This window comes from Rousettus aegyptiacus, unplaced genomic scaffold (genome assembly GCF_014176215.1).
Source record: "Rousettus aegyptiacus isolate mRouAeg1 unplaced genomic scaffold, mRouAeg1.p scaffold_m13_p_12, whole genome shotgun sequence".
Classification (NCBI taxonomy): domain Eukaryota; kingdom Metazoa; phylum Chordata; class Mammalia; order Chiroptera; family Pteropodidae; genus Rousettus; species Rousettus aegyptiacus.
In genome coordinates, this window is record NW_023416287.1 from 76,258,479 (window position 1) to 76,284,683 (window position 26,205).

General features: G+C 51.4%; 1 protein-coding gene across 10 annotated transcripts in view; it reads left to right on the top strand.

The window, feature by feature from the left end:
* The window catches only part of CTIF (cap binding complex dependent translation initiation factor), a 249,103-nt gene that overhangs the window by 141,304 nt on the left and 81,594 nt on the right, over positions 1-26,205 (top strand). For 8 of the 10 annotated variants that reach the window (XM_036230024.1, XM_016148451.2, XM_016148452.2 and 5 more), the window contains 2 exons: positions 21,816-22,308; positions 25,031-25,330. In XM_036230024.1, the coding sequence (XP_036085917.1) occupies positions 21,816-22,308; positions 25,031-25,330 (793 nt within the window). The remainder of the gene's footprint in view (positions 1-21,815; positions 22,309-25,030; positions 25,331-26,205) is intronic. The other 2 variants (XM_016148454.2, XM_016148456.2) reach the window with 1 other exon arrangement.

Genomic DNA, 26,205 nt, shown 5'->3' on the forward strand with positions numbered 1-26,205 from the left:
AGTAAGAAGCACAAAGAAGCCATTGGTCCATAGCAGTTCAACATGGCGCTTGGCTCTGCTTTCTACCCTCAGGGTCTCTCATGAGATTGCAGTCAAGTCGTTGGCCCAGTGCGTACTCTGGGCCCTTGGTTCCGCCTGAGTCATCTTCCTTTTCTGTGAAAGGTAGCGTGTGTGCGCAGCTGAATCGTTTTCTCGGGTAACTCCCTGCCAGTAGAATTTCAGTCTAACAGCCTCTTTTCATTTTATACAGTCTCTGCCCCTTCCAGCCCAAGTTGTCAATGTTTATACTGATATAATTATTTGAAAAACTTCACAGATCTTCTCTGCATCCTATTGGGATCTACTTTACTAAAATAAAAGCCTGCCCACAAACCTCTTTAAGATCATCCCTTCTCCACTTGCCTTTTGCTAAGGAACCCTCGAGCTTCTTAGAGGCTGTTTTGTTTGAGAAGATCTGAGAGTCGCACATTTAAAGTTTTAGAGCTTTTTGTCCTACTAAACAGTCCTCGGAAATTGGACCAGCTTCCAAGCTCAACAAAGGGTTTCGCGGTCACACCCTCGGCCTCCTCTTTGCCCTGTGCCTTCCGCACAGTGCTTGGGTTCCGATCTTTGCTCACGAGTCATTTTCTCATGTTAGCACCGTTTTCCATCTGGAAAGTCTGGGAATCTTCAAAACTAGCGAGTCCTGACTCTTTCTTTTGGTAGCAATTATTCTTTTACCTTCTGGCCCTCCTCTCTCATTTTGCCATACCTACCTAGCAAGAAGAAACCAAGCATCGCCTTCGGCCCCCTGGCCGGAAATCTCTCAGCTTCGATCATTCAGGTCACTGGGTACCTTTTCTACTTTTCACGCAAACGCAGGAAATAGTGCTGCTGAACACTCTGCTGCCACATCACGAGGCTTTCCCTTCCTCCGGTTCCCAGGAACATATTTCTCACTTCCCTTAAAGCCCTCACCAGCAACCTCCTCAAAGTCCATACTTCTGCTGACAGTTTCTTCAGAGCACTGCAGGTGTGCACTAACACTTACCTCAGAATCCTCTGGTCCCTACTCACTGCCCAGCCCCGAAGCCACTTCCACATGTTAGATTTTTGTCATGGCCGCCCCACCCCCCACTTCCGCGTACTAAAGTCTGTATTCGTTATCTCTCGCTGTGTAACAAATTACCCCCAAATTTAGCAGCTGAAAACAATAAGCACTTATTATCTCACAGTTTCTCTGAGGGTCAGGAATGCAGGAGTAGCTGAAGCAGGTGGTTCTGACTCGGGTTCTGTCATGGGATTTCAGTCAAGCTGTTGGCAGGAATTGCGATTATCTGAAGACAAGGCTCAGATGGGACCAGGAGATCCCCTTCCAAGGTCACTGACAAGGTGGTTGGCAGGCCTTAGTTCCTCACTGACTATTGGCCAGAGGTTTCATTTCCTTACAATGGGGGCCTCTCTGCTGGGTGCTCACAACTGAATGAGAGATCAAAGGGAGAGGGAGGGAGAAAGGGAGAAAGAGAGGGGCGGAAGCCGCCACATCTTCTGTACCCCAGTCTCGAAACTGGCACACCATCCCTCTGCCATATTCTGTTGGTCACACGGACTAACCCTGGTACAGTGTGGGGGAGGACTACACACGGGCGTGAAGACCAGGGCGTGGGGACCATCGCAGGCCATCTTTATCTGTTTCTAGTTCCTTTCTGTATTTCCGTGCTTTTCCCCCACTTCAAATGATCTAGTAAAAGCCACCAACAGCTTTAAGTAAGTTGCCGTTTTGGGAGTTTACTCTATTTTCTTGTTCAGCTTCAAATCTTTCCACAAATGCTTTCCTTATCCTGTCCTCCCCTCTGCACTCCTGCCCTGTTTGTCCATGGCTCCTCTCTGCGGGGGAGTATGAGTTAGAATGTCCCCTCCCAGGGGGAGGTTTGAAGCCAGAGGATACTGTTGCCTGAGCTTTGGAACATACCTGTCCTCCCTTGAGTCCAGCAGGTAGTTCCAGGAAAAGGGAGTCTTTTCCTGATACACACACACACACACACACACACACACGCACGCATGCACGCATGCATACATGCACACACACTTAGTTTCCTTTAAACTTATCATCTCAAAGGTTAGGCTTTAATTGGAAGCCTATCGAAAAATTTGATGAATCTGTCAGACACCAACAGGGAAAAGGCTTCCTTGGGTAGGAGAGAAAAGAAAACAAATATTGACAGCACGAACAAAGATATCTTTTTCATAGCATCCCACAGCAGGCAGATAAGACGAATGCGAGTACACCCGTTATAAGACTGATGGAGGCGAGACTCAGAGAGGCCATGTGATTTGCTCGAGACCTTGCAGATCTGTGGCAGATCCCACATATTGGAATATCCAGATTCTTTTCCACAAGGTTCTGGAACATTGGCCCAGTGCAGGGGAACATGCATTTCTTTCTCACCCGTTCCGTCCCACCACAGAGCAGCCGGGGCAGCCAGGAGTGTTGAGAAGGAAGAGAATTCTCTCAGAATCTTCCCAAGGCATATGTTTCGTAAAAAGTCAGCTTTCCTTGTCTGTTTGGGGCTACACCCATGGAGAGCCACCCACCCACCCCCACCCCTCCCCCCGCCCTGCAGGGCCGCCAGCCCACCTCAGCGTGCTTGCCCCAGCTCCCCACACCGCCCCTCCCGCTGGATGTCACAGCCAGCGCATCTCTTCTCCAGGTCCCTCAGGGCCAAGTCTCATAGCGAAGCTTCTGCATGTAAAGGCCTAGCTAGCTTCCCATCCTAAGTCTCCTCTGTGCATTTTAGCAGGGCTCTTAATTCTCACAGAGGTAGTGGCACTTTGGAGTCCAATAAAGGGGGTATTTGGGATAAAGCTGGCCATCCTTCCCCGAGGCAGGGTTCGCTCTCGGTAAGGCTATTAGGGATGTAGGGCTCTTCAGACTCCACTGAGCATGCCCTGTGAGCCCTGGCTCAAATCCAAGATGGGGCTGCCCAGCAGAGGGAGGAGCCAGGCTGGAGCAGAGGCCTCACTCTGGGGCTGGAAGTCAGGGAAACCTTCAAGGTTGCCCCTTCTAGCAATGACTGCCCCCATCAAGCTTCGCTGTGGTCAAAGAGATGAAGTTAGATTAGCTACATTAAAATTGTTTGAATCCCAGGATTCATTGAGATTCATTTACATCCTGTTTATCATCATGGCAGCATCCTGGGGACAGAGGGATATTTTCTTTCAGTGACTAAAGCACTTTGCAGTGTTGGCCTTACCAACCTCATGATCCCCAGTGTTGGGAGCAATACCTGTCACCAGCCCCGGTACAGATAGGTAAGTGGAGGTGTATAAGGGGGCTTTGATCAGGAAGTGGGGAGGAGGGGATCACTAGGTGCTTCTTGTAGGCCTAAGTCTGTGCCAGGCATTCCAGGAGCTTACAGTCTAGTTGGATAGAAAAGGTAAACCGGACAACTCAGACTTAATGACACTAACGTGTGTGTGTATTTGTGCATATAATAGTACAATGCCAGGCCGTAGGCCCTGGGACTTCAGAGAAAGGGTTTGGAGCAGCCAAGAAGCCTTCCTGGAGGTGGCACATGATCTATCTCTTCAATGGGACCAGGCACAGGGCAGGGAGAAGCACATTCCTGGCAAGTGACTAAGCACAGAGGCAAGGGTCCCGAGGTAGGGCCTGCCTGGTGTAGGCAGACCAGCCTGACTTCAGAAGCCGCTGCCCAGGGGCCAAGGGGTCAAGGAGAGAGGGCATGTCAGAGAGGCGGGCCTCTTCCGAGAGCCTGAAAAGCCAGTGAGGAGTTCGGACCTGGTACACCAAGCCGAAGGCGCATCCATCCGGGCACCACTGTGTGCAGATGTCCAGGCTCTAAGACGGTGTCATTGGACGGGGACAGCGGTTGTCAAGGCACGTGGTGGAAGGCACATGACATGCGGATGGTAGTGCAGGGGAGGAAAGTGCACCTTGGAGGGAAGGAGGAGGTGAGATTGGAAGCTGGAGGAAGAGAGAAATCACGAGGGGAGGGGAGGGTACCTGTATCTCCCAGCGTCCAAGGCAGCCTCGGATTTTTGCCTCGAGTCCCAGGGCCCGATTGTCATCCTTTCAGACTGGAGATTGCAGAGCGCTTGCTGGTGATGAAGTTTCTCCAGTCAAAATAGGTCATGATCAAAATCCGAAACGTCCCACCCAGGGGCGCCCAGGGCTGGTGAGAGGGTAGGTGCTCCCATCCCACCCGGGGTCCTCCCTGGGAGCCCTGCCTGTGGATGGGGTGGAGACAGGAACAGCCCCTGCCTGCTCGTGGAGGGGGAATGGAAGACTGGGGGAGGGCGGGGCTGGTTGTTGTCCCCTGTGTCCAGGGAAGCGGAGTCAGCAAGGGCACACCAGGGTGGTCTGGTGGTTAGCATGGCTTCGTTCCTGGGAACGGTTGCCACGGAGCCTTTTCCCCGGCTCCTCCATAGCAGCAACTGTTCCTTCCCGGAGTGTTATGAAAACCGGCAATTACCGAACCGCCCCTGGGTGGGAGCAGTCAGACCTTCTCTTCTTTCTTCCAAGATACACTGAGTCAAGACCCGGTCAGTGCAGAAAGTGGATTCCCCTCCCACGTTCCTTCCTGCACAGCCCCAGGGGGCTGCGGCTAATGAGCATGGCGATGATGTATTTCATGCCCGGGTAGGAAGGTGAAGGGGGTTGGGTGGACTCCTGTGCCCCTCCGGGCTCTGAAGCCAGCTGTCCTGCTCTCAGCAGACTCTGGGGCCACTCAGCAGATCCCACAACGTCCCCAAGGTTTAGGGCCCTCTCCGCCTCCAGCTGCACCAAGCGGAAGTCAGTCAGAGCCCTGGATGGAAGCTTTGGAAGCTGGAATGTGTGAAGCACGGCTTAGTGGAACGCTCCACCCAGGCTGCCACTTCGGGGTGGCTCAGAGTTTTACTCTTTCTTGTTCTTCCAGTGATTTTTTTTTTTTTTTGGCATATTTGTTTCCTGGCCTCTTTCCTTTACATGTGTTTGGGAGTGTGGGGAGAGAAGAAAAAACATAAAGAATGGGTAGCTCCAGATCCGAAACTTTCTCCATGGAAGAAAGAATATAAGCAACACTCGTGCATCATGAATTTTCTGGACCTGCACCACATGGCCAGTGAGCCCCCAGCCTCCAGGTGGCCTTCCTGGGGAAGGCGACATTGGTCCGGCCTCAGACAGAAAGGGTACAGGAGCCTCCTGTTGGGGCAGGCTGACCTCAGGACCTCACTCATCCTCCTCGGGCAGCTCTCTGGCATCCTGACCAGTTGCCTAGTCACCTGCTCTACCTACTCCGCTGGCTGCTCCTTGGTGACCCGCTACTTTGCGTGCTCACTCCTACCTCCTGCTGTCTCCACAACCCACCATGTGGCTCCATTTCGCTCAGCAGCCCTGTGCTTGGTGCAGAGAATCCAGGGAGGGGCGCCGAGGCCATCACATGATATAACTTATCCTAACTGCCTTCCCCTAAGAAGGGTTTGGCTACTTGCCTGGCTTCACCAGGAATGTGTTCGGGTTAGCCTACCCCATGCTCCTCTCAGGGACACGCAGCATCCCCCCAAGGCTCGTAGAGATCATCTTGTCCAGGCCTCTCATTTTGCAACAAAATTGGGCTCCCCACGGTCTAAGACGACCTTGGCAGAGCCAGACTGTAACCTGGGTCTCTAGCTTCCGTCCTGATACTTCTCCTAGCTTTCGGCAAGGCCCCGCCCTGCGTATCACCAAGAATCAGGGAGTCCTAGAAGTTCAGAACAGGAAGGAAACCCAGAAAGACACATTTTCTTGTAAGCTACACAAGAAATTCCAAGAACTGTTTGCCCCTCACTCGGAAAGGAGAAAGAAAATGCATCCCTAAAAATAAAGAGTGGAGAGAAATAAATGACCTTAAATATTAACCAAAAAAAAGCAGAGTGGAAAAAGTATGCATAGTATGCTACTATCTCTCCCTAAAAAGGCAGCTGTAAATATATATTGATATTATATTAAAGATAATGAATAGCTAAGCCATAAAACCAATAAAATGTTTCTTTATGGTGCGAAAAAGGGGAGGACGGGAAGGCATACATCACTGAATACCTTGTTTAGCAGATTTAGCTTGGGAACCATGTAAATATTTTACGTAATTATAAGTAAAAGTTAAACTGAAATTAAAGCAAACCATTTTGCTGTGCCAGAGAGAACAGGAGTGTCCCCTGAGCCAGGGCGTCCGGGCCAGCCCTGTGGCATTTATGGTGGGAGTGACCAGGAGTGGGAAGGCTTTGACAGCCATCGGTCAGGGTGTCATGGCTACTCAGGTCCTTACCCGTGGGCCATCCTGACTGTTCTTCTGTGTCCTCGGGGAGCAGAGAAGCTCTGGCTTCGGAAGGAGCGGTCTCGGCTCCCTGTACCTCTCCCCAGCTGTGGTCAGCTCGATGGGAGCCCTGGACAGCCACAAACAGACCATTAAGAGATTATTCATAAGTTGTAGAAATGTTACAATCTTAGAGCTTAATGGATCATGAGGAACCATTTTCTCTAGCCCCCACCCCTCTGCCAAGCCTGGAAGCGTAGCCTGGGCTCTCGCCAGCCTCCTACTTTTTAGCTGTGTGACTTGGGCAGGTTACTTAACCTCTCTGTGCCTGTTTTGTTGGCTGTAACATGAGGGCGGTAAGGTTGCTGTCTCCCCCACGGAGTTGTGGGGGTGACTGAATCCGTTAACTTGTGTTCTTAGAACGGTGCCTTGAACGTAGTACCAGTCAAGTGCCATCATCGTCGTGGTTGTGGTGGTGGTGGTTATTGCTGTTGTTATAAAAAAGAACTGAGGCCCAGAGAGAGAGGCGTTTTCTTCGTTAACCTGGTGGCACGCAGCTGGCAGCCGCAGAGCTGGACTGGAGCCCGGCGGCCCACCTCTGCAGCCGGAGTTCCCTGTTACTTTGCCCCTCGCTCTTTTTTGGTGTTCATTGCCAGGCAGTGGCTACTCAGAGGGTCTAAAGTCCCACCAGAAATGAAAGTGTGAATCCCCCCCAGGCCCAGCCCCCACCCCGTACCTTCGCCAGCACCGGACCCCACTCACCCCTCAACCACACCACTTCCCCTCCCGACCTGGGCTGGCAGCGGAGGCCCCCCCTGGTTTCCCCGCTGACGGGAATGGGCTCGCAGGGCTGTACCAAGAGACTGTCCCTCCGCCACCCTCACCTCCCCTCAGCTGCCCTCAGGGCCGTGCTAGGCACAGGAGGAAACAGTGCCAGTGAATCTGCTGGCACCAGGGCCCCCTGAGGCCTCACTTCCTGGCCTCCAAAACGCCCCGCTCATCCCCGGCTCAGAAACCACTTCCCACAATCTCACAGTAAGAACCTAGACTTCCATTTCCAGTGGAGCCTGAGGCTTCCTGTAGCGAGCCTGGCAGGTGGCAGGGGCAGAAGAACAAGATGTGGTCCCCACCTGCCCTCCAGGAATGAGCTGTGGACACAGGTGCAAACTCGGTCGCTAGAGACTCGGTTGCATTCACCATGGGAACTGCCCGGTGACCAGGACTGTCCCCCAAAGGAGGTGGGCTCGAGCACTTGCCGAGGCCAAGACAAGTCGGGAGGAAGTTCCGGCAGGGGTGTGGCGTGGACACTCCCGGTAAAGAGGGAGCAGGCGGACTGGAGCGCAGCGGCTCAGATATCCAGGGGGTTTTCAAGCCTTTGCGACTCCCCCAGGGGCCAGCAGGAGAATCCAAACCCTTCGAAACAGCCCACACTGGCACGGTCCACCTGAGGTCTGTGGAAGAGGCCAGCATGCCACGAAGCCCCGGGCATGCCGGACGCGGTGTCTTCGGCGCTCGGGCCTCCTGGGCTCACATAGGGCACAGAGGGGCCGGGGAGAGGCTAGCGCACTGGCATCCAGAGTCGTGACTTGCCGGTGTCGCTCTTTCCCTACTGCATCGGTGACAGCAACTGCAGGAGCTCCTTGCCGAGCCCTTGCTCTCTGTCAGGCACTGACAAGTGAAGTTTATTTAACCCTCGGAACCTATGTAAGACCCTTTATCATCATTATTCCCCCATATTAAACCGGAAAACTGAGGCACGGGCCGATCCGAGCCTTGAGCGGAAGAGGTACAGGGCCCCGATTTGAACCCAGCCCTGGCTGGCCCCGGAGTCAGGCTCTTACCCCGGTGCCAAGGGTACCTTTTCACTTTTCGAATCATGCTGTGTAGACCCTGCCCATGTGGGTGGAGTGAGCTCTCGCCGGAATAGAGCTTGGAGGGCACCCCAAGACTCGGTCCCACAGCCAAGCCATCACTCAGCCACTTTGGTGGTTTTGACCATTACGTAGTTTGGAATTATTTTTATTCTTAGTCAAATATTTAATTTTTACCCATAATGGACAGTCGGTTAGAGCAGGAAGCATTAAAGAACCCTGATATTAAAGGCTGGCTCAAGAGGAACACACAGATGGTCACAGATCTGCACGTTTGCCTCGGCGCTCTGCCTGGATCCGAGGAAACATTCGTCTAGTCAGAGTCTTTGTGGGGCAGCTCTGGGAGCCTGCAGAGCGCCACCCCGCAGGCTGGAGGGGCCGGAACCCGGCTGGCCTCCGATTCTGCTCGCAGGGAGTCAAGACCCTCCGCGCTCACGCCCTGTTTAATCCGGGCAGAAGTGATTGCAAATGCTTCCTGAAAATTCTCAGGTCTCATCATTTAGAAACAAAGCAAGAAAATTACAAAAACAAGCCAGTTGATTTTTATTTTTTAAAAAACAAACAAACATAAAATTCAAGAATTTCAAACAGTGGGCCACGAAATCAGTTTTTGCTTTTTGTTTCTTTTTCTGCCCTATAGAGTCGAACTCTAGCCTACATGTTGGCATGTATCTGGTGCCAAAGCCACAATATAATGGTAATATGTCATTTTGAAATTTCTTTGCAGAAAATCATGCTTTTGCTTTTGTAACTCATTTACAATAAATGAAGGAGAAGGCATCACTTGATAAGCGGGAGAAGATTAAATTTTGCTTTTATTCATGGATGTTGCTGAAGATCATATTAAATATGAAACTTAAAATTCTCTCCCAATAACGTATCAACCTAAAGACAATGCTTTACGTAAAATAACTTGTATATCATATACCATTGAAAATGACAAAAATAGTTTTTTAATTCCTGAGAGTGTTCTCAAGATGATACATTACTGCAACAGGAACTCTCAAGTCTAAAAAAGTTAAGCCAGGCTGTGACCATCCCACTAAACTGCCTCAGTTGCCCCACTCATTAAAGAGCTAGGTCTCCTGGTGGGTGCCATACAGGCCCCAATAGAGACAGGGTCTCGCCTTGGGAAGCTTGACTCAAGGCAAACCTATAAAGCAAACTGATTTGTTTATGGTGCTGCTTGGCATCTACCCGGGCCTGTGTTCTCTGGGATGTAGAAGTTTGACCACTCCAGACCAGACTATGCTTAAGTTCCGTCAAGGACTTCCTACGGGTCTTGAGGACACAAATGTACAGGGAGCTCTGTGTTCACCTCCGGTGGGACTACCCTTATGGTGAGTGGTCTCTGCACTCTGACCTGCTGCTATGTGAAGCAGGACCCTCTGCAGTCATTTTTACCGTATATTATTTGGTTTGCCTGGTGCCTAAGAAAATGACTTAAGAAAAATTGCCACTGAGCCTTTGTTGAGTCTAGCTCCTCCTGGAATGCCCTCTCCACTTCTCCCCTTCTAACCATATCCTTCTCATTTTTTAAAACTTCATTTTGACCAATTTTCAGACATACAGAAAAGTTGTAAGAATAGTACAAAGAATTCACAATATTCTTCATCCAGATTCCTCAAATATTAACATTTTTACCACATTTGCTGTATCTCTGTCTCTCTTATATACAATTTCTTTCTGACCTGCTTGAGAATAACTTGCCAAAATGATGCAAATACTTCAATTGTGTTCTTTATGAAGACATTTTTTTTTTTTTATCACAGTACAAAGATCAAAATTGGGAAACCAGCAGATACAATTCTGCTATCTACGCTACAGCCCTGGTTCTCCTGTGACTCTAGACCGTGGGGTTGCATTTAGTCATCATGGCCCTTTAGTTATTTTTCCTCTGGGGACAGTTCCCAAGTCTTCGTATTTCATGACATTGACTTTTTTATGAAACGACTAGTTATTTTTATAGGAGATCTCTCAATTTGGGTTCCTCCGCTATTTCCTCATGATCGGACTCAGGTCGAATGCGTCTGGTGGTGATGTGCCCTTCTCACGGCATCCCGTCGGGAGAGTCATGCGGTCCTTGCGTCCCATGACTGGTGATGTTAACTGATTACTTGCTCAAGGCAGCGTCTGCCAAGGTTCTGCACTGTAAAGTTACGAGATTTCCCTTAGTAATTAAGAAATAGCTTGTGGGGAGATATTTTGAGACGATGCCAATATTCTGTTTTTCTCAAACTTTCACCCACTAGCCTCCATCGATGACTCTTGCTTGGAACAATTATTATTATGGTGGTTGCCATATGATTTTCTAATTCCACCATTTCTTCCAATTCGACTAGTTGTTGTTCCACAGTCAGGGAGAGTCTCTGGTTGATTTTAAACTCACTACTCTAAGCCTCAGGCCCCCAGTATCGATGGGCTAAGAAAAGCAAATCCTTGTCGCCTATCTTAACATCCCTGAATGTATACACTGAATCCTGGCTGATGGGTATTTAATGTGAAGGCTACTAGCATCCTGCTACAGTTTCCCTGTGCTCTGGAAGATTCAGCCCAAGAACCCATCTGCTGGGCAGTAGTGTCCCAAGACGGCTGGGCGGGCCTGGGCTCCTTGATGTGCGTGAAGCTGTCGAGCGGCTCTCCCTCCACCACAGGTCTCACCATGGACTTGTCAGTTCTACCAGCCCTGGCTGAAAAATGGGGCCCGAGGGAGGCCCTACTTCAGCTAACTCCATTTCACATTTCCTCTCCTTCTCGGGATGGAAAAAATGGCCCTTCAGGGACAGAGCAAACCTGTCAGTAATGAAGTTATAAGGGAGGAGGCTATCCCAGGAGAGTGGCCAGGGTATAATAGCTGATGGAGTGATGTAGGCGGGCAGCAGGCAGTGTTTCCCTGGAGAGCCTGAAAGGTCACTGCTGCTCCACTGCCCACAAAGCCGAACCAGCTCAGGGCCTGCCCAGGGTGCCCCACTTCCCAAAATGGAGCCATCTTTCCTTCACCTTTCCCAGAATCCTCCAGGGCAAGCAGAGGCAGAGGGCTGAGTAGGCAAGGTGAGCCCTGTGCTCGTCCCTTTCAGCTCTACCCCTCACCTGTTTTCCAGTCATGAAGTCCATTTGATTAGTAAAACAACTGAAGGGCAGAGAGGTCAGGCAGCTTGTTTAAGACCACCCAGCTAGATGTGGACAATACGAGGGTATGTCAGGTTCCCAAGTTGTCACCTCGTCATGCTGCCTCTTCGGGTGAAGACTCTGAGGAGGACCTCTGAGACCCAGGCGGGCTTCCTGGAGGAGGTGCCGATGGCAGAATAGGTAAACGAGAGATAGGACGTCTCTAGAGCTAACCATTGGTTGGCGATTGGACACCTCCCTGTTCCCAGGCAGCCCACTCCACTGTGGGGCAGCTCTCCCTGGGCAGAAGGTCCTCTGCTAGGTGAGCTCAGACCGTTCTCTGGCCTTCCTTCCCCCATAGTTCATAAGGACTCAGCAGTTGGTCACACCTGGGATTTAAAAATGCTCAGAAGACCTTTTCTCCATGCCCCTTCCTCTTCGTCCTACCTGTCCCAGTGTGAGGGCTGTTCCACCAAATGCAGATGGTGACGAACAGGCTGGTTCCCGAGGAGGCCTCTGAAGTCTGTGCCTGCAGCGAAGCGAGATAACACAGAGCCGGCCGAGGCCTCTTGGCCAGACACTGATGGCCGGGCGTTAAGCTGGGAGTAGAGGAAGTCACTGGAGGTGGACCCACACCCGTGGGGACCTCGTGGACAGTGGACAGTGTTTCCCTGGGGACGGTAGTGGCGAGTGTCAGTGAAGACTTTCATGGTGAGAAACTGTATCTAAAATGCAGCCCTTCAAGGCCGGAATGAGAGCAGAAGCCAGGATTGGGACATCCTGGGGTTTCTTCCTTGACTCCTGACGCTCGAAACAACCTATTTCCCCACAGCCTCATTTTCCCACCCGTACTGTGGGTTGCTAATGCTCATCGCTTCTTCTAAATACCTGGTGGATTCGTGCTCTATTTCATGGAAAACCTACAACGTAATATTACTACAAGTGAACACTAATATAGTGTTTACATCGACTCCTTTAAAACACATAGGAAAGGGGGGGAAAATAAAGCACATAGGAGCTCTCTGAGATGGATACTCTTTTTGTCCCCATTTTACAGATGATCAAGCTAAGGCCCAAAGAGGTTAAGGAACTTGCCCAATGTTGCACAGCTAGACGTGCAGAGCCAGGATTTGAACTCTGGCAGTCTGACTCTTAAGTCTATACTTTGAACTATGACACTGTATTGCCTCTTGATAAATACCCCGGAGGTTTGTATTCAGCACCTTCTGTATTCCAGGTATTGCGGGGCTGTGGGAGGACACACAGTGTGGCAAATACACAGGTGTAGCTGGGCCTCCTCGGTTTTTTAGGAAGAATTGATGGGAACCGGTAGGATCTTAAGACTCCAGAAAGATAGCATAGCCAGATTTTGCTTCCTGCCGTTGATTTACATGACTCGATCCATTTAGCCACACGTAGTGAGACCGGAAAATCCAACATCCCAGCTGAGACTGACCTGTATCCGTGGCTAGTGGCCACCAGCCTCTGAGCGAGCGCCCAGGTGGACACGTAGCTTGGCGGATGCCTGGACTCTCCAGCAGGCTGCACTGAGGGTCCACGGGCTGGACCTCGGAGGCTGCAGGGCTTGGCAGGGCCGGGCGGAAGGGCGAGGGCCTTCCCCTGGAAACACTCCACCAGGGCAGCCGCATGCTCTTCCCATGACATCACGCTGCCTCCGAACGCATGAGGCCAAGGATTCTTGGAATGCCTGATTCACCCTGGAACAAAAATAATACCTCATATTCGTAATGTGCCTTTGTTCCCCAAATGCTCTCCTGGGCTTGATTGTATTGAACTTCAGACCAGCCTTGTGACCCAGGCAGGAATGCGGGGAAGGCGGGAACCCACCCAAAGGAACTCTCAGAATGGAGACTTGGTATTCCCATTCTGCAAGCGTGACTACTGACACGTGAGTTGTCAGGTGATTTGCCAAAGCCGCCCAGCAAACTGGTGCTGGGCAAGGCAGGCCGAGAGCCCCGGATTATCAGTGGGGTTTGGAGGAGGGCCTCAGAAACGCCTTGGCAGTGGAGCGAGACTCAGAGCCCCATCTAATACCCCCCAAGCAGCCATTCCTCCATGGCCTCTGTACTGCCCCAAGATGGAGGAAGGGGGCAAAAGCCTGCAGCTCCTCCTTCCTTCCCCCTGGGTATAGCGGCGAGGCCAGAGGGCCACCGACAACTCGTCCCCACCCCCAGCCCTGCCCCACAGGCCCCAGCCACAGAAACTAGCAGGCTGTGGTGGGGAAAGGATTGTTCCCAGCACAGATGGAAACCCGAGGGCCACACGTGGCTTCTGTGGTTTTCCCCAGACGCAGTGGAGCCAAGGCTGGAAGGCCGGATTTCCAAACCTCGGGGCAGAGCTCCCGTCCAGAGCCTCCCAGCCTTCCCCTCCCACGGGCCTCAGCTTCCTTGTTCCCAGTGACCTCGGCTCAGTCTTTGACCTTTGTTTTTGCAGATCTAGCCCACCCTGCCAGCCCACAGCCCCTTCCCACTGGCTTTGGCCAAGGCCCGGGATTCTCTGGGTTTGGGCTTTCATGGCTCAGCAATGGCTTGCAGGCTGCCCTGGGCCCTCAGGACCCTGCAACGGGCCTCAGAATCGTGCAGCAGGAGGACATACACATAAGGCCAAACTACCTAAATTCAAACCCAAGCTCTGCCTCTTGCAAGCTGCGTGGCCTCAGGCGAGGACTTACCTTTCTCTGCCTCACTGACCTCTCCGTAAAATGAGGTTAACCACAGCCCGTCCCTCTTAGGGCTAAATGAAAGCCGTGCCTGGCACATACTTAGTGCTTCATACATGTTAGCGTGTTTTTATTCCTTGTGATCTTGGGTCCAGTCCCATTCCTCAGGACAGCCCTCTGGCCAGGGCTGGCTTCATGGGCGTACACCGTGTACAGTGACACAGGGACCCATGTTCGTAAGGGCCATGCTTGGTGTAATGCTCAGCTGTGACTGTTCTGAAATTCTTAATAGTGTTTGGAGGAGAGGCCCACATTTCATTTTGCACTGGGTCCCACAGATTAAGTAGCTGGTCCTGCCTCTAGGATGCCCCTGTGATGCTTTCTGCTTCCTTTTTTTCGTGACTCTTGTCCCTGGTAGGAGCCAGATACATGTGTTTGTAATTACTTGATTAGTGTCTGTCTCTCCAATTGGAGCCTGAGCATCATAGGGGCACAGTGCTGTTTCCTCGGGGCCTGGCACATTGTGGGGCTCGCTCGAAGCGTGAATGAATGCCCAGACCCCATGCCAGACCCCGAAGGAGATTTAGAGAAGGTTCTGCCCCCCTCTGATGGAAGGGGGTGCTTTTAAGGGCACATAGGAGAAACATACAAGGCCTACTGATGGCAGGGACTAGGGAAGTCAGACCATAATCACTAGGAGTCTGGAGAGAGGGCGGGGCATCCCGGGGGCTGGGAAGGCTCCTGGGCAGATCTGGGCCTTGAAGCCCAGAGGGGATTCGGAGCGGTGTTGAGAGACTCCTTAGGGACAGCTGAACAGCTTTTGTCACCCCCCATTCCCAGCTTCCCTGGAGTGTTCCAGGAGTGATGTTGCCTTGGGCAAGCCTGTTGCCGCCTGATTAACCTCCAGGCAGAGCAGAATCTCAGAACATGTTTAAATAATGAAGCAATAAACGGACCAGCCTTTCCCCTCATCATTCATTGGTTCATTCATTCCGTAGTTGTTGAGAAGAGTCTCTTCTCTGCCTTCAGGGCACAACGGTACCAGTCAGACCCACTCATTTCCATTCCAGAGCATCCCCCTGGCCAGGTGAACATCTGGCTTCTAAAGCTTTCAACCATGCAGTGAGAGACCAAGCTTCTTGCATGAACTTTTGCCTTGGCTGGCAGAGACCTTCGTCTTGAATTACTCCCTGCCCAACTCTGAGCAAGAGGAGAGTCCCACGATCTGTCGGGGTGGGAGAGTCTCAGGCTTGGCTGAACGTCCAGGGCAGCGGGAGTTCCCGAAGCACACAGGCACGCTCCTCATGGAACTGTCGGGAGACCCCGGTGGCAGGAGTGAGCTGGGCACTCGGAGAGCCCGCCAGCACAGTGCCATGATGTCGGGGATGGCCCTGGCCATTACAGGGTTATTCGGTTGTGTACGCTTTGTAGGGATGCCCCCGGCTCTCCGGAGAGCACCGAGACCTCAGATAAATAATTGTTAAAACCAGTCATAGAGCGTTTTCGGCGGTGCCTTCAGAGCAGAAGCGCAGATCGGAGGCCAGCACGGGCTCTGTGCTGATGAGCGTGATAACCAAACAGGAGCAAAGCGACCTCCTGGAACATTTGTTTTCTCATCTATAAGACCATGGTGCTGTCACGCATGTGACCCTCACAGCCACCCTGCGGTGGGGGCCGGCGTAGCGGGGAACGCAGACACAGAGAAGTGAAATCATCCCGAGCCACACGACTACGAGTAGCTGAGCCAGGCTCTGACTGGTCGTCGCCTCACAGACTGACCTGACAAGGAGTACCCTGCAGAACAGACTCAGTGGGTTTCCATCATCTAACTCAGTCCTGAGTACATAGTAAGTGCTCAGTTAACACAGGCCGCTATGATCTTGTCCCTTTATTAAGCCAACATCATGTCCCCCCTCTGTCGGGTCCCGGAAGAGGGGAATAAGTCTCCCCTGTGCTTTTCCTCATTAAGCTTTGCAGTCATTCTGCAGACTGGGGTGGGCGTGTGTGGCAGGCTTTATTTCCGGGCCTGACGTGCCAGCCACTAAGCTTAGCAGCCCCCCTGCACCTGAGCCTCTAGTCCCGCCTCAGCTCATGCTCTGTCCTAGTGGCTGGAGCAGGGGAGGCGGGACCCCACGCAGGGCGTGTGTAGGTGGGCAGGAATGGAGGCGCCTGGGCTCCAGGATAAGCAGTCATCACTTTTCCTGAAGGCAAGAAATATGAGCCCATACATAGTTCTAAAACCACTCGCCCTAGGAATTTTGCTTTCAGAAATTTTTAAGCAGACCTACAAATTATGTGGTAAAGTGTCCGACATTGAGAGAACCATAATAAGTCAGTGGCCCTCAGAATATCTAGTTGGGAACAATTATGAAATAAAAAATGAACAGAGAGACGTTTGTCTGCATTTGGACTGCTGTTAAAATCATCTTTTAAAACAAAATCTGAAGTTATTCTCCCTACACCCACCTCCCAAAATGCAGCTGTGGTGTTCCGAGAACTTTTTTTTTTTTTTTTTTTTAATAAAAGAGAGCAGCCTTAGAGTGAAACAAGACATCTGATTTCAGAACCCAAAGAAGAAAGAATAAACTAAATGAGTGATAGAAACAGCACACTGACAATTTCCAATCTCATACACACACACACAAAGGCATTATTTCCCTAACAGCAGGTGTTGCCAGTAGCACAAATGGAATATTAATCTTATCTCCTAAGCCATTCCTCCCCACCACTGCCACCAGAGAAAACTTCCCCAGAGAGACTGGAGCATAATAAGCAGTCAGGGAGGTGGATTTCCCCCCTGTCTTGCTTACAGGGCTGCAAAACTGCATATCGAGTATGTCTCTAAAACCTGGATCCGCATATCCATGTATCTGAGACCGAATGTGTTTCCTTGCCCAGCAAATGTGAGCACAAGCGACTTATCCCCAGCCCAGCCAAACCTAAACCCACAGTTTTCATGGTGAGTGGCCAGCTGGACCCTGGAGTTGGGTATCGATGAAACCCAGGGCCAGTAAACACAGAAGGGAGAAGGGCTGGCTTGGGCCAGCTCAGCCAGTGACCGCCGATAAATATTTGTGAATGACCAGAGCAAGGAAGCCTAGGTTTCCATTTTGGGGGACCAAAGCCCAGCCCCAAGTCTATTCCAGTGGTTAGGGCCCTCGCAGCTCTTTCCCAGGTTGAGGATGTGGGCCTCATGTGGCCGTTACCACAGTAGGTCTCGGTGGTAATTCAGCCTTTCTCTCTTGAGGGGGTTGGATCTGAGGGCAAATGGGAGAGAGGCAGGAGGTAGACTAGCTAACAGGCTGGGCACATTCCTGAGAGCCTCCATAAGGCCTTCTGGTGTGGGACTGCACCCCACTGAGCCTCAGCTGGCTGATCTGTAAAATAGGAAGAAGAGTCTTGACTGGCCTGCACACAGAGACCAGTCCCAGCAATAATGGGCCTAAGCCCAAAGCAGGGCCTTGATCAAGAAGCAGGAAAAGGGAAAAGACAGAGAGAGGCTCCATGCCCCGTGCTTCCATGGCATCGGCTTTTCCCTGCCCCGCCGGTGGCCACGCAGCCAATCTTGCTGTCCAGTCTCATATCAGCCCACCTCCTTCTGACTCCATTAATCTTGCCTTCCCCATCGTTACAAGGGGCCCCCTGAGGGCAGACTCCCAGGCCTCACCTCTTATGTGCACACATCACTCCGCGTGTGCCAAGGAGCTGCCACCCAGGCAGAGTGAGCCTTGAGAAGACCCACTACCACCCAGCAACCTGGGCGTTCTTGGTCATTGCTGTATTGATGGGGCTGGCCAGCTCCAAGGTCTTTTGAAGTGGGACGATGGAATTCAAGCCCCCCTCAGAATTTCCAGGAAGGAACAGCAAAAGCTCTGTAAGACCCAGCTGAATTCTTCCTGAGCTCTTGACTACCAGCTATATAGAAATGAGCTCCTTCCTCCCCTAGGTGGAGAGAAGTTTTGTTTGTTTGTTTATTTTGGGGGGAGGGGGGAAATTTGAGCAGAGAGAGGGAAATCCCTGATATAGTAAGTAGGAAGCCAGACACTTTCAAGATGAATGCTGGGAAGGGCTCAGTCAGCCATCCTCCGGGGGCATTCCTTGGGCCGTAACTGCAGGCACCACAAAAATTCTAAATAAGGATGACAAAAGTTGTGAGAATCGAGCATTATCTGCCAGGGAATTTCCAAGGTTCTTCTCTGGGCTTAAAAATTACTCACACTCATAGAACAAAGAGAGTGGATGGAGAAAAGGCCAATTAGTGGAAAGTTATTGAAAAATAAAAAGGAGGGAGAATTCACAAAAGTCACAGGCACACGGCACCCTGGGGAGTTGGTGGGCCATGGAATGTCTTCTGTGGCCAGTTGGCTATCCCTGGAAAGAACCTGACGTAATGACTCACTTTCCTGATGGGGCCCGACTCGTCCCCGGATGCCCATGCTGACGATCCCCACAAATGGACCATCCTCCAGAACTTACAGCGTTAGGACCATTGACGATCCTAGGAGACCATTGGGAGATGAAACTGGGTATCTCAGACATGCCAGTGTGGCAGGAGCTGTTTGGATGGAGGGCCGCCTCTTCCACCACATATCAGGAGGCAGTAGGGCTCTCGCACCAGGAGTGTATTTCAGAAGTCAATGGGATCGAACCCAGGCAAGGATGAAACGCACCCCCGGGCCTCACGCCCAGTCAGCAGGACTCAGATCAGGACACCAGGCTGCTACAGGTGTTTCTAAAATGACTCTTAAATTACTAAAATAAATACAGACAGCTAAAAATCCTGGACATTGTATGTAAAAGCAAACATACAAGGCCTCCAAAAGGTGGAGAGAAGGCAGACTGGTTGGGGACCTTGGCACCTGAGGAATGACACGGTGACGACACACTTGAGTTTTCTTCTTGGCTTCCTTGATCCCAGAGTTGCAGCTAAAGAAGCTGGCAACCCAAAATGCCAATAGGCACAGGCAGACCCCCCAAAAACCTGCTCTCTCGAGCCAAAGGACCACAAAAGGGGCAGTTTCGCAGGACAGAGGAGAGGAGAAAAGAGCCGAAAAGTTACCCAAAGAAATAATGGCTGGAAACGTCTCGTGCATTGCTAATGGGGAAGTAAAATGGTACGGCCTCCATGGAAAACAGTTCAACGGTTTCGTACAAGGAACTAACTATGAAACTATCCCAGCAGTGGTGCCCCCAGGCATTTATCTCAGAGAAAAGAAAACTGTCCACACAAAAGCCTGTACACAGGTTTTCCTAGCAGTTTTATGCATGATGGCCAATAACCGGAAACAACCCGATTTCCTTCAGCAAGTCAATAGTTAAACTCACTGATCTATCCACACTATGGAGTGCTAGTCCGCAGTGGAAAAGGATGAACTGTTGATACACACATCCATCTAGATGAATCTCAAGGAATTATGCTGAGTGAAAGAGGCCGATCCCACCGAGTTACATACTGTATGATCCCATTTATATAACACTCTTGAGGTGACAACATTGTAGAAATGGAGACTAGGTTGGTTGTCTCCAGGGTCTAAGCAGGAGGTGGTGAGAGAGGTTAGGTGTGCCTATGATAGGGTGATATGAAGGGTTTTTGTGGTGATGGCTCTTCTGTGGTCTTGACTTGTCAAAATCCTGGTTGTATGATCTCAAACTATAGTTGTACAAGGTGCTACCATACAGGGAAGCTGGGTAAAAGATACAACAGATCTCTCTGTATTGTTTCTTAGAATTGCATATGAATCTATAATTATCTCACAATGAAAAGTTTAGAACATTTAATTCATGTTCATTTAGAAAACACAAAGAAAAAAGAAAAGAAAAATCCTGAACCCATCCCCTAAAGATAATCACTGATAACATTTTGGTATGTATCCTTTCAAATTTTTCTATGCATATAAATACTTAAAAAAAAAATGGCACCGTGTGGCACATATTACAACACGTGCTTTCTTCCATCTACTAGAGTGAATTCTTTCACCATTTCTTAATCGCTCCACGTTCAGTTTTTCGTTGTTGTAAACACCACTGTGATGAACATCCTTCTGCCTACAATCCCTGTGCATGTCTTTGATTGTTCCCTTTGCAGATTGCCACGAGTGGAAGTGCAAGGACCAGAGGTTTACATGCTTAGTGGCTCTTGTAAGAAAGTGTCATATTCCTCTCCAGAGACATACTAGTTTCTATTTCTAATATACAATGTGTTGCAAGTTACCACTTGTCTGGAAACAAACAAACAAACAAAAAGAGAACTGTCCACCTGTCTCTCAGGTAACAACTATACTTCCCTCTAAAAACCCAGCCACTTTGAAAAAGCTTTTAAATGAAAAAATTGTTTTTGTTAATTCTAATGGAAAAATGATACACTTAACTCCGATCCAAGATACCCCCAAATTTTCACAGATAGAAAACTATCACGTGAACATTGAAGTTGAGTTTATGTAAGTAATAATAATTTGAAAGAAAACAAATACAGTTTGTTCGTAAACTGCACTGCAAGGCAAGTCTGTTGTACCCCTGAAGAGATGGCTCACGGGACGGCGAGGGCCTCATATTTAGAACGTAGTCTTCCTTCTGCAAACTTTCTTCACTGACTTTATATACCTTCTGAGGGGTTCATGGTTATCCTGTTTTTCAGTTGTACTTCAAATAAAGTTATGGCACAGAAAACACCGTGAGGGCGAAATAGAGCCGGAACACAGAGCTTCCAGTGACAGAAGCCGTCCTCGTGCACAAGACCGAAGGGGTCTCAGAATGCCCCTTGCCCCCCACCTCTCTTGCTTTCAGTCTATAATCAAAACATTTGCTTTGTCCCATGGCGCACTTCTCAAATTTGTTCTATACGATACCCGCTGATTAGAAAGTATTATGTCAGGTAAATCGGTGAGGCTTACTTTGCCTAAAACCATCACGTTAAATATCACTTCTATATTAGTCAGCTGGGGTTGCCAGCTGACTGTCTTAACCATCGAAATGTATTTTCTCAAAGTTCTGGGGGCTAGAAGTCCGAGATCAAGGTGTCAGCAGGTTGGGTTTCTCCTGAGGCCTTCCCCTCGCCTCGCAGATGGCTGCCTTCTTGCTGTGTGTTCACATGGTCTTTCCTCTGTGTGTGGCCTTGTCTGTGTCCTAATCTCCTCTTATAAAGACGCCAGGCATATCTATTGAGCCCCACCCTAACAGCCTCATTTTAACCTAGTCACCTCTTTAAAGGCCCTGTCTCCAAATACAGTCAGTTACTTTCTGAGGTGCTGGGGGGGTTGGAGCTTCAATATATGAATTGGTGGGGGGGGGGGGGAACCAGGGACCCAATTCAGCCCATAACAACTTCTTATAGCATATTTTGTTAATAGGATTGGGGATGAAATGTCGATGTGTCAAAAAAAAAAAAAAAGTTTAACACGATATAAGAGCCATTATGGTAAAAAAAAAAAAAAAAAAAAAAAAGCCATTAACAAGATAGTTGTTACCGGATACAGGTCTGTGTGTTTATCTTTGCTGGAACATGCATAAAATATGTTCAGAAGATTCATAAAACGGTAACAGTTTCTTCAAGAGGACATAGTGGGCGGCTGAGGACAGCGTCAGGAGGGTTCACTGCACACTGCATTGTATCGTTTTAATTTTGTTCTCCACACATGTATTAATGCATATTGTAATAGGGAAATAAAATACTTATTTTAAATCAAAGATCGACTTAAATCCTCTATAATCTTTCTCTGCTGTATCCCCAGGCCCTGCCACAGAGCCTGGCACACAGCACACTCAGTAAAGGTGCTGAAAAGAATGAATAAATGAACAACTCAATGAATTCTGCTTCTAGCGTTTGGGTGCAGGGACCCTGAGCAGCCCACCCAGTGACCCTCTCTGTCCTTCCCCTCTGGTTTGCAGACGGCAGCAGAGACCTCCAGGAGGGAACAAGCCCCAACAGCACAGTGACCACCAGCCGGGCAGTGCCAAACACAACAGGGACCACCAGAAATCCTACCAGGGGGGCTCGGCGCCCCACCCCTCGGGGAGGCCCACCCATCACGGCTACAGCCAGAACCGGCGCTGGCACCACAGCAACATGAAGCACCCACCCGGTGACAAGGGGGAGGCAGGCACCCACCGTAACGCCAAAGAGACCGTGACCATGGAGAGCCCCAAGCTCGAGAACGCCCTGGGGGACGCCGGGCACAGCGTCCTCGAGTCCCCCCGCAGCCCGGAGGGCCCGGCCCCAGTGGCTTCCGAGCGGCCACCCGCACAGCAGCCAGGGGTCCCAGAGGCCGAGACAAAGCGTAAAGACAGTAGTACCCCCGAACGCATGGGGGAGCGGCCCAAAATTACCCTGCTCCAGTCTTCCAAAGACAGGCTGCGGCGGAGGCTGAAAGAAAAGGTACCGGTAATTGAATCTTTGTTTTTCTCTTGCTCCAGGGAGGATGGCGCGAGGTAGGCACGTCGGTAGGTGGGCTTAGGGGTGCGGGCCCGGGGAGCCACGTGGAGGGACGCAGGTCCCACCACGCCATAGGGACCCCTGGACACCAGAGGACAGGCCCATGGCCAGTTCTGCGTGAACTCTTCCAGCACATTCTGGTGCCTCACTGTCTGGCCGCTAAAGAGGCCCAGGGGCCTCTTGGTACCAGCCCCCAGCCTAAGGGGGGAAGGGAGAAGGAGGTTCATGCTGGGGGGGAGGGGAATGGCACAGGGAAGGCCCGTTCTTCCCTCCTGCATGTTCTGGGATCAGACGCTCCTCTATTAGTGCTGAAGGGCATTTGGGGGAACCACGGGGCTTATAGGAACTGCTGCTTTCCTTGAGGTAAGTACCAGCCAGGCTGTGATCCGTGCCAGGGTCAAGAGCAAAGGTGAGTTGGGCAGAGTGCCAGCAGGCTGCTCAGCCTTGCCATTCCCATCCTTCATCAACCAGCAGCCAGAGAGGGGTCTAAGGGACAAATTTTAAAGAAACCGTCACTGCCAGCATCACGCAGGTGCCAACCCTGCACTGGCATAGCCTTGAGAGTGAGGACCTCCTGAGATTTTGGTCCCCAGGAGCCTCCCTTTCCTCATCCTGCTCCTGGCCCTGGCCTCCAGAGCCTGGGTCACACATGCAGGAGGAGGGACGGGGATCTGTCCCTGGCAGCATCGCCTCTGCTGTGCTCAGCCCAGCGCCTCCTCCCAGGCCAAGGGTGCAGGGAAGGTCACCTTGGAGAGGAACTCTTCCTGAGGAAGGCTGGCTCGCCCCCAGCCCTCCCCACGGAGTCATTCTGGGGAGCTCCAAGTCAGGGCTTCTCCCAGCCTCCCTGTTGCCTTCTCTCTTCCCATCCACCTGAGTATAGATGCTGTGGATCTGGGACCAGCTTTTGTCCCAGAGCCCAGCCCTGCGCCCACACTCAGACAGCACAGACAGGTCCGACCTCTTCCCCGATCGGCTCCAGAAGCTGAAATGCTGATCCTGGCGTCCTTCACAGCCCGAGCCCCCCACGCCGCTGCTTCTGAGGGCAAGCAGCAGTGAGGTCCCAGAGGAAACCCTCACCCGTTCCCTTACCTCCCCAGGGAAGGGGCCTGGAAGAGGTTCCCTGATGATGATTAGCATTGGTCTTCACGTGAAGAGTGTCCAGAACAGGTCGCTACAGCCCGGCCAGGGAGAGAGGGTTATCAACTGCATACAGTCCAGTCTGCTAAAGCTAACTGCAGTCCCACAGGATGAAAATTACACAGGCTTTAGAGTCCAGCAAACCAGGCTTAGTCCTCGCTCTGCCTGGCACCCTGCTTGATGGCCTTGGGCAAGTCACCTAACCTCTCTGAGCCTCAGTTTACATGTCCACCCTGCAGACATGTCAACATGTAAAGAAAGACCCTCATAGTTGGTTATTATTCCATACGGACACCACTATTCCCCCTTTGGGGCCCATGTGGTTGGGTAGTAAGTAGGGTGAGTAAGGAGGGGATGAAACAGATAAGATAGATCCATAGCCCCCGCGCGTCGGTTTCAGGGCTCCTCAAGTGAGGCCTCCTGGACTCCGGGACCAGAAGGTCATGGTAATGGTCCCAGAGGCAATGGTAGGACTCGGGAAAAGCTGTAGCCCTTTCAGTCTAACCTCCTCATGTTACCGGTGAGTAAAGCGAGGCCCAGAGAGTGAAACCACTTCCCAAAGCCTTGCGGCTGGAGGCCGGGAACAGGTTCTAGACCCTCCACCCGTGCCTCGCAGCCCAGAGCTCTCTTTGGTACGATCAGAAGGGCAAGTACAGGACCTCCCGTTAGAGGCCTGATCCTGCCCTTCGCCCTGACCTCACATCCCGGTGATCGAGTCGATCGTCCTCTTGGCCCCCAATCTGCTGTGTTCGGGGAACTACTCGTGGGGCTGTCACGTGCTGTTTTTTTCCTCCAGCCTGGCTCTGGTGCAGTGGCACCGAAACCTCACATGGGCGTAGGTGTTTTTTGTCTGAAATTTCCCTCCCAGAAGCACCTGTCGTTTTGGTGGCGCATTGAAGGATTCCTCGGTGTGTAGTGTTCGTTGGTCCCTAAAGCCGTGTCCACAGGGCTCCCAGTTCCCAGGGAACATGCCCACCCTTGGGTTGGAGGAGCTGGCAGTCCGGAAGACAAACTTGCCACTCCAGGGGTGCCTCCGACCGCCACGGCAGGCGTTTTGAGCGCCACTCTCCTGCCTGACCTCGCCTTCCTCCCCTCATTTTCTCTTTGGCCCAATGTTTTATTTGTTATCTTGTTTCATCTTCCATAAGCTCCATTAAATTATTTCTGGATTGAGACATCTATCTGATGGACAAGTAGAGAAAACAAAACCAATATATGTGAGAATCCTGGGTAAGAGCTAGAGCTTGCTGGAAGGATTGGCTCAGGATGTCCCAGGGGCCCAGAAAAAGGTCAGCAGAGAGCTGTGGGGCCTCTGGGGCCTTGCTGGAGGTCAGCATTCCCAGAGTGTTCAGGCTTCCGGTTCTAGAAGGTGGGTCTGGGTCCTTTCTAGGGATGGAAGCCCCCCCTCTGCCAGCCAACCCTCACCACCACCACCACCACACACACACACACACACACACACACACACACACACACACACACAGAAACCTCGGCTCGGCTCAGGCGCGACTCGGTTTCTCTCCCGCGCCCCCAGGATGAAGTGGCAGTGGAGACCACCAGCCCTCAGCAGAACAAAATGGACAAGCTGATCGAGATCCTGAACAGCATGCGGAACAACAGCAGCGACGTGGATGCCAAGCTGACCACCTTCATGGAGGAGGCCCAGAACTCCACCAACTCCGAGGAGATGCTGGGCGAGATCGTGCGGACCATCTACCAGAAGGCCGTGTCCGACCGCAGCTTTGCCTTCACCGCCGCCAAGCTCTGCGACAAGATGGCGCTCTTCATGGTGGAGGGGACCAAGTTCCGGAGCCTGCTCCTCAACATGCTTCAGGTAACCAGACACCGACAGCTGCGCCTCCGCCGCCCCGCCCCCCGGGGGGTTATTACTAGAGAGAAGCCTGCAAATTCTGACCACGGTTGAACTTTTCCCAAGTTCCTCCCTTGCCCGATTAATTATAGAAAATAAAAAGGCACTCAAGGGGCAAGGGATGAGTGGCCGGATTTGCGTGTGTTTGTGTGAGTGCTCCATGGTTACGATGGACCAATATAATTTTATAGGTGCTTCATGTTTAACCAGCCTTTCTCTCTTTCTATTTCCATGATAAGAGGGCTGGCTCTCGGTCTTAACCAGGCTCTGTGCTTTGACCTCTTCGCATCCGGGCAGACACACGCTTAGCATAAACTTCTCTCTTCCTCCTCCTCCTCATCAGCACTGCCCACCCACCCCAGACTGTGGAGGTGATGTGGTTGGTTGTAGCCGGTGCTTAAATGGGTCTGAGCAGATGCACAAGGGCTTGGGGTAGGAAAGGTTTGGTTGTGCGCTGATGCACGGCCGCCTTCCAGCCACTGCCAGGGCAGAGAGGAAGCGTGGCGATCTAAGGCCGTCTTGCTCCTCGGTGCCTTCCCACTCAACACCCCTTCTTCCCTCCACAGGTGGCAGCGTCCGGTGCTGGTTTTAACCAATGCGTGTGTATAATATGATAGACGTAGGTGCATAGACTGAGCCCAGCAGTTTCGCCTCATGAGTGGGGATGTGAGGGGCCGATGCCTGCTCTTCTGTCGTGGGTGGTAACAGGCGAACTGGTGGCCCCAGAACTGCTGGCACCAGGGAAAGGTAGCATGTGGCGCAGCATGGTGGCCACACCAGCCTCTGAGACTATTCTTGGAGACTCTTGGCTAGAAAAATGTATCTCTACTTTTACTTTG